Raw genomic sequence first — 8,467 nt, 5'->3', positions numbered from 1 at the left:
GTAGTTAACTTTACCAAGATTCTCATTTGTTGATTTTTAAATTGACTTAGTGTCAATCGGACCTCTTTTAAGGGAAGGGAGCTGGCTGGACTCCGGGCCAAGAGGTCCTGGTTCAAGACCTGGCCAACAGGGTACTTTAGTCTTACTGTGCCTCTCTCAAATCAGGAGTATAAATGATTACTGGTGAACTGTAATAATAATGATTATATCTATACAGGATAACCCTATCAGTGTAATAAGCACCATTTCAGTTTGAAAATTTTTTAGTCGAAATTCCGCTCAAAAATGGCGCGTTTAAAGCAAGCGAGCAAGCGAGCCATTGTCTTCAGCCCAGCAATGAATAACAATGCTTTAGTTTGACAGGACTATTCCTGTCAAACTTAAGCATTGAAAAATGACAAGCTTCACGGTAAATTGTTTAAATTTTTGATATTCGACATTTCCAAAATTGAAAAGTTCAACGTTTTCCCCAGTTGGATGTCATTCAACAAAAATTATACAAACAAATTTCTTTTCAATTCTCGCCTCTGCCATTTTAGCCCGGCATTGAATTTCCTTTGGCCGAATAAAGTAAATTGTCCGTATTAATAATTAATGCCTTATCAAAGGTCTCTTTTGGTTAAACATTTCAGGTGTCCGTGAGCAAATTTCAATATGCAAGGCTTGGAAACGCTTGGAAACACAAGTAACAGTTAAAAGAGATGCTTTGAACATGGAACTTCCAACTGGGATCAGAAAGTTTTTATTACTAGTCAGTTTGGTGGCCACTGCTGACTTAAAAAATGTAGCCAGCCTGTCTGTGAGCTTCAAAAGGACTTCAGATTCTGCCGTACATTATGGTCAGTTTGTTGGCAATGCATTTTCAAAGCTGATAACTTCATCGATCGCTACATTGCACGTTGCAAGTCTTGGTGAATGCACCTTTGAATGCATCAAAAATCGTGAATGTTTTTCGGTAAACTTCGGTGATCAAACCCAAGGAAAACACATTTGCGAACTGCTAAACGAAGACAAGTTCAATCGATCGGACAAGTTTGCCCCCAGCCATGATTTTCACCATTACAATATAAAGGTAGGGGCGGTCGTGTTATTATTATAGCTACTTTCATTTTCCTACGAGAAATAAGCTATCGACACGTCGATTATTTTCAGTTGGTGTTTGCAAAGGCTGTGAATTTGTTACTGATTCTACTCCACAGTAGCGCATCGAAACAAATCACCACCGTTGAAATTGTTAGTACGCGGACTCACTTTTAATTAATCAACATATGACAGTTGACGTCTGTAGAACTGCAAAAGGGAAATTTTGGGAACAAAGATAGCGAGAAAAAATAACATCATGTTTTCCAATCTGCATGAGTTTCGCCAATTTTGATGAAACTATAACGGTGACAAATCCATCTTGAATAAACCCCAACAAGAACTGCCACTTTCATTATTGCTCGTATTGATCTTGGCACTAATTAGTTCCATAAGGAGAATTAGGCAATTATTTCCTTTCAAAATATACTAGGGAACTTTTGAAAAGGAATCTTAATGGTAATCATTCATCTGTTTTTAGTATACAGTATTTCATTTACTGGAGTGAAATATATTTCGGACCCATACAAGAAACAATTTAAATTAAAAGCATCTAGCTAAGCAGGTGTATATCTTATGTCAAATCTGTCAAAATATATTAAATTTATATCCTTTTTTGTTTGCCTAAGACTTGGAAATTACGAAGGTTGATAATTTTTACTGGTCATAGGGGCCGGAGTTCACAAAAACAGAAAAAACAATTTTCCCGGGACAAAAATAGTTTTCCCGAGTATTGTTCCCCTTGTCTTTCGAGAATAAGTCCATTCACAAAGTCGAAATTAGTCACTTTTGTCATATGGAGTCGGCAACAACCACAACTGTAGCTAAATCGCGATTAAGGGAGTGGCGTAATTGATGAATTTACGCCACGTTTAGCAGGGAAGCGTATAAGCACCATTATCTAATCGCTTTAGTTAGCAAACTAGGTTAAACGATACATTTTCAAAACGTTCAGTATATTTTTTTTGTAAAACATAGTCAGTTATATGTGCTAGTCATGGTTTTTAATCAGCATGAAAACAAATTCAGCCTATTTTTCGAATTCAGTTTTGGTTTGTTATCTGTCTGAATCATCTCGTCCCATGATCATCTTTGCTCCTTCTTTCGGTATATTTCTCTCTTTCATCGTATTTTCTTGGTTCAATCTTTATTCAATTATTCCTTTCTGGAGTAATATAAAGTTCTCGGTGGTAGGTAAAAAATTATTTATTATTAAAAGGAAAACAATATCGAATTGAAACCACAAATAAAAAAAACCAAAACATTTTCATTGAGTTTTTTAAAAGTTTCAGATCAGGTATAATGATCGCAATATTTGTCATTTTGTTAAGTGTAGAAGTAGCTTCTTTCAGCGCATCAACAGTTAACTTAATCTTTAACCTTAACCTTAGGGTAATTTACAATTTTCAACTGAGTTGATAACGTAAATTGGCCACCGTGAAGAGTTTAAGAGTTGATGTTTCGAGCGTTAGCCCTTCGTCATAGCGATAGACGAAGGGCTAACGCTCGAAACTTCAGCTTTTAAACACTCGTCCAAATGACAGTATTCATGTTCATTTTTGCGTTAATTTAACACTCTGTTATGCTGATGCATATTATCGTCTCTGGCGAACATATTCTTCGACGAAAAATATTTAGAATAAAAAATGAAAGCGAAGTGAAACAAAAATATCTAAACAAGGTCTGTTCTTCTCTATTGACAATTCAAGAGAGGATTAATTTTAAAACGTGTATGAACTAATTGGAGTAACTGATGCAAAACATTGTTAGAGAGAAGATTGTTTGGTTTGTTATTACGCAACCAGTTTGACGCACTTAAAGCTCTTGCAGATTTGGAAGCTCTTTCACTTAGTGACCCTGCGATTCTGATCTTCATCGATTACCTACTAACGAATAGATCTTCCTTTCAACATGCGCGTAAAAGATCAGCACAAGACACAAATCTCCGTAAAGTAAACCGCAAAGTAACACAAAAGTGTTAGTTTTAAAATTCAATCACTCTGTCAAGGAGATAATGTTTTTCGATACTGAAGAAAAATTGGTGTCTGATCAAATTCAGTTTCGTTGATACCTAATTGTTATTTATTTCCTCTCTGTTCTTTTCAAGACGCCGTGCATGTCAAATCCATGCAGAAATGGTGGCACTTGTCAGCCGATTTATGACAAAGACGATTACCAATGCAAATGTCCTTTTAAGAACCTGAGTGGAAAAAACTGTGAAGATTGTAAGTATCAGAAGATTGTCATTAACCTTCCTTCTTCTTCTTCCTCCTGCCCTCACTCTTTTTATTGGTCTGGTCTGGCTTAGATTTTGGACGACGAGCATGTTTGTGTCGTTGCGTGAATCCATGTTGAATATTCGTATCTGTAAAGTCAGCCGTTTGTGAGCAGTATAAGTGGTTACCCAGTGCAACATTTTAGTCTTCCGTTGTCGATTTTAGTGTTATGCAATGATGAAACCCTAGACATCTGCACACAAGTGATGATATCATGGGAGGTGAAGTCTGCTGAATCAAACAAAGTCGTTTTAAACAACTGTAAGGATGCTGACAAAATTCAACGCGGAGATGAAATTATTTTTATCGCAACCAGAGGGAATCTAAGCAATCATGGCAAATACGAGATCATGAAGGTGAAAAACATTACTGGGTGAGTACTAATAAAGTTCCTGCTTCTATGCATTCGACGTCTTCCTCTTCCTTCCCCGCTAACTACTTTTATTCCCGTACGTCGTCTTAGTCACCTGATACGAGTATTATGGAGAGAGCTTGTAGAGCATTCCTGCTCTAACAGGGGCTCTGTCGTCATCATCCTCTTCCTCATTCCTCCCTTTCTCTCTCCCTCTACACCTCTCCCTTCTTCTTCCAATTCTCCTTCTTCTCTTTCTTTTCCTCCTCTTTTCCCTCCAATCTTCTTCTTCTTCCTACCACTTCTACCTGTTTCCTCGGTTAATTCTCCTTTCTCTTGCTTCTTTTTTCGCCTCTTCCTCCAACTCCTTCTCCTATTCCTTGTTCTCCCTCCTTCCTCCTCCTCCTTCCTCCTCCTCCTTCCTCCTCCTCCTTCCTCCTCCTCCTTCCTCCTCCTCCTCCTTCCTCCTCCTCCTCCTTCCTCCTCCTCCTCCTTCCTCCTCCTCCTCCTTCCTCCTCCTCCTTCCTTCTCCTCCTTCCTCTCCCCTTCTCCATTATCCTTTCCTCGCATTATTATTCATTTTCTTCCTCCTTTCCTCCCTCACCATCCACTCCTTCTCAGTCCCCTTCAACTCTTCATCCTCCACCTCCTCCTCTTTCTTCCTTTTCTTCTCTTTCTTTTCTTCTTTCCTTTTTCCAAGTATTTTCCTCATCCCCCTGATAGGGCACTTTCAAGTAATAAAAATTAACATTATTTTTACAATCATGGTTATTTGTTTAAGCTGTGATCTCACATTGACCAAAGCCTTTACTCAGCCTGTTAAGTCCAGTGACAGTTATACCATCGCCCAATTATTTCCAACGTTCAAAAATGTCACCCTCTGGAACAAGTGTGTTCTGACATGTCGAATGCAAGACAGTGGTCATGGAGGGATACTGGCTCTGAGAGCAAAAACGTTCAGCATCGATGGAACTTCAGTGATATCAACCACTGGTCTAGGTAGACTGCACATAATGTTGAACTGTAATTTAATGTTACACTCCAAGACTCCTTGCACGACAAAAAATTTGAAACGATAAAACTTTTCAAATTTATCGTACATTGTTTTAACACAATTTCAACATAACAAGCCTTAATGCAGCCTGGAGGCACCGGCAGCGAATGAGGGTTGTTCTCGTTCAGGCCAACAAGAATAACTAGCAATTAATTTTGGGTTGCAATGCTAATTAAGTTAGAGCTTATTTTCAAGAGTTGAGAGTTCCTGAAGAGGAAAAGGTTATCATTAAACGTTATTTCTGAGATTAATGACTTGATTTTAATTTCCTTCGTAGGATTTCGTGGTGGGCAAGGCGGTGACTCACGGGGTGGGGGTGGGTATGGTGGCGAGTCTTTCTTGTACCTTCAGACAGGAACCAATGGGAAAGGAGGAGATATTAGTGGAACTTCGTGGGGCATAAACACAAATGGACTTGGAGGGGGAGGTGGAGGGGATGGTGGTGGTTAGTTGTGTTATACTTTCCTTACCATACACATCATTTACTATCGATGACAAATTTTTTTTATATCAATGGTTGGAAAAACGTTTATGATAATTATGATAACTGTGATATTTGCTCATATTTAGCCTCACAGGGTGGACCTGGAGGATACAACTCTGGAGGGGGAGGAGGTGACTCAACAGTTAATAGTGATGATGGCGCAGGTGGAGGAGGAGGCGGTGGACATTTTTCTGGTGGTGGGGGTGGTGGTGCCGGAACTGGTTGTGGCGGTAAGGGAGGTACAGGAGGAACAGCTTCAACTGTTGTAAGTCAATACTCTGTTTTGCTGTTTTTTGTATGTTTGTCATATGGGATATAAATCCAGATGTAGCTTCCGCCTTTCCCTCGCAGATAAATGCGTTCGCTGGTGGTGGAGGGGTGGCAGCCTGTACAGCCGGGAATGGTGGAAATGGAGGTCAGCAGGGTCAGCCTGTTCAAGGGAACTGTGCTTCAGCTCGCAGCGGAACAGCAGGGACTGGAAATAGAGGGGGCGAAGGAGGTGATGAATAACAAAAGTTATTGACCTTTTCAGCCTTGTCTCTTGATGTTTAAGAACACCAACGTCAGTCATCGATGAAGTAAACAATGGATGGGAAAGCTAATGACTCCCAGGCTAGAAAAAACCGAGCAGGATTCTTTTCAAATTGGGAGAAATTAATCCAGTGATTTTGGTTATCTGTGTTGCTCGAATGTATTTGTTTCAAGGGTGACTCTTTTCCAACCACGGTATCATAAGGAAATAATTAACTATATAAGAATATAGTTAAAAAAATGAAGAAACATTTCACTCCTGCTACTCGCAAGAGGATGAAGAGTCAGTTCGCATTTATTGTGTCTTTATATTTTAGGTGACTCGTCGTGTCATCCTGCTTATGGTGGGGGAGGAGGAGGAGGTGAGTAAACTGAGATCAAATGATGATGAAACAACGTTTCCCATTTTGAATGAGGAAGCTCATCAAAGTACTGATCGGACTAACAAACGCAGCTGCGATACCGAAAACACTACCCAGCATTCGTGTCTACGATGGAAGTTAATTGCCAAGTCGAGTTGGCGTAGTAAGCGATTAGAAAAAATGAGCAATCACAAAACAGTTACAGTCGTTATTACGTCATGAAAAGTCAATATCATTCATAGCTTTTCATTTAGATAAATTTGGTTTTGAAAAACTGTCTTTTCTCTTCACAAACTGTTACATATCTCATTTAGGTGGAATGCAGTTTGGCAACACAGATTTCACCAAACGACTAAGCTACGGTGGAGGAGGGGGTGGTGGAGGTGGCTCAGCATTTACAGATGATACCAACTTGGGGGGGAGGGGAGGAAATGGAGGTGGCTTGGTGTATCTTCTTCTTGAGGAGATTACGTTGGAGGGGAAAATTGAATCGAAAGGTAATAAGTTACCGGATAACTGTTGATCACAGGAAATCCAACTCAGAACATGCATTGTTTTGATTATTCTCTATAATAACCTAATCATTCTCCAACTAAGTGCTATTGTATCGCCAATGTTCCCGCTGTTTTCTGTTTTCTAATCCGCCAGGACAATCAGGGGAATGCCTCAACGTGAAGGCACATAGATCAGCTCCCGGGGGGAGTGGTGCGGGTGGAAGTGTCGTCATCATTACAAAATCATTACATGGCAATCCGAACAGCAAAATTCAAGTTGACGGTGGTATCCCTGTAGATTGTGCTTTTGGAACTGGAGGAGGTAAGCTAAATCCTCATCCGTCCCCATCCATTACAAATGCATTCTCAAATACATTTTCATGTGTATTCATGAGGAGTAAAACGTCCGTTGAAAGTTCTTAGGTATCATCAATAGAACTGAGTCACACTGCCTTTTTACCCGACAAACTGACTGACTGTCTTATTGATTAACTAGCTAACCGTACTCAACGACTCACTAACTGACTCGCTGACTGCCTCACTAACTGACTCACTAACTGACTCACTAACTGACTCACTAACTGACTCACTAACTGACTCACTAACTGACTCGCTAACTGGCTCACTAACTGACTCACTAACTGACTCGCTAACTGGCTCACTAACTGACTCACTAACTGACTCGCTGACTGCCTCACTAACTGACTCACTAACTGACTCACTAACTGACTCACTAACTGACTCACTAACTGACTCACTAACTGACTCGCTGACTGACTGCTTCACTAACTGACTGACTCACTAACTAACTGACTGACCGACCAACTACTATTACTACTATTCTGCTATTCTTAAGTTGGTTGGCCGGAGTTATTAAATCATTTTTCTTTCTCGTCATTTAGGTGGCGGGGGAGGTGTAGGCCGCTGGCTGATAAAAACACGAGACTCACTTTTAAATTCTGGACAGTGAACCGTGAAATAAACACAGCTATTGAACATACATTCGTGACCACACGAGATGAGTCATTCTTAGGGAAAAGAAGGCCTGTTACATCCTTCTATGTTTTCTTTTTTTTTTTTTTCTTTTTCATGCAATCTCATGTAAAACAAAGGGAAACATTCAAAGAGGTGGATACATCATGTGACATGTTTGGCATTACAGCTGGTGCGTTTGATCCCCAGGTGGTCACGCACAAAAGACAGGTTAACAAGTTCAAGTTGCGCTCGGTTCACAAACGAGAAAATTCTCTGCCATTAAAGTCGTTCCTGGTAAAAAATATCTTACCTTCATCACAGCTCTTCCGGCAGAAAATTACGATTTTTAGGCTTCTTTGTAGACTTCTTACCATTTCTTTGATTTTATGTTAAGGACTTATATTTAACCTACGCATGAAAAGGCTGGAACTCTTGAATACTGCTCTAATCAATTCTCCTTGAAACAGAAACTCGACTAGTTGCTTTTAGAATAACTGTAGAGAAAAAGACTGTGAATATATGAAAATCATGTATGTGAACTGCGGTTGAAGAAACGAATGTGAAAGCGATCCTCGCAGTTATGAACACTAATTAACCGGTGGTGAAAATAAGGCCCGAAAATATCTAGGCCTGTACAGGATATGAACCCATGACCTCTGCGATACTAGTGCAGCTCCTAGTTGGCTTGTTAGCTCAGTTGGTAGAGCGCTGGACGAGATGTAATGGTCGTACCTACTCAAATCGGGTGACTAAAAGACTTCCTTCTCGCCTTTCAGAGTTCAAAAAGGCAATTTACCTGAGGGGTAACACCAAAAGCAATCAACAAATAGTTAGCCTTTAAGCATGTTAGCTTTTCAAC

General features: G+C 39.9%; 1 protein-coding gene across 1 annotated transcript; it reads left to right on the top strand.

Moving 5' to 3' along the window:
- Positions 1–598: 598 nt before the first annotated feature.
- LOC113667211 (uncharacterized) lies at positions 599–8,147 on the top strand. Its single transcript, XM_027183010.2, has 11 exons — positions 599–1,072; positions 3,188–3,305; positions 3,522–3,729; positions 4,490–4,707; positions 5,040–5,207; positions 5,333–5,511; positions 5,598–5,745; positions 6,095–6,139; positions 6,454–6,636; positions 6,788–6,955; positions 7,536–8,147. Exons 1-11 carry the CDS (start codon positions 713–715, stop codon positions 7,601–7,603), a joined length of 1,863 nt encoding a protein of 620 aa, XP_027038811.2. The 5' UTR covers positions 599–712; the 3' UTR covers positions 7,604–8,147.
- Positions 8,148–8,467: the final 320 nt, after the last annotated feature.

The sequence above is a fragment of the Pocillopora damicornis genome, chromosome 7 (genome assembly GCF_964200805.1).
Source record: "Pocillopora damicornis chromosome 7, jaPocDami1.2, whole genome shotgun sequence".
In the NCBI taxonomy this organism is placed as follows: Eukaryota; Metazoa; Cnidaria; class Anthozoa; order Scleractinia; family Pocilloporidae; genus Pocillopora; species Pocillopora damicornis.
Note: the sequence above shows the minus strand (reverse complement) of the source record. Positions and strands in the feature narration are given on the sequence as shown.

Bases quoted from the DNA above. Each gene is read 5' to 3' on its own strand.
- LOC113667211 (XM_027183010.2), top strand. From the start codon at position 713: ATGGAACTTCCAACTGGGATCAGAAAGTTTTTATTACTAGTCAGTTTG. The intron at 5,512-5,597 runs GTAAGTCAATAC...TTTCCCTCGCAG, and splicing joins GAGGAACAGCTTCAACTGTT to ATAAATGCGTTCGCTGGTGG. The intron at 6,956-7,535 runs GTAAGCTAAATC...CTCGTCATTTAG, and splicing joins TGCTTTTGGAACTGGAGGAG to GTGGCGGGGGAGGTGTAGGC.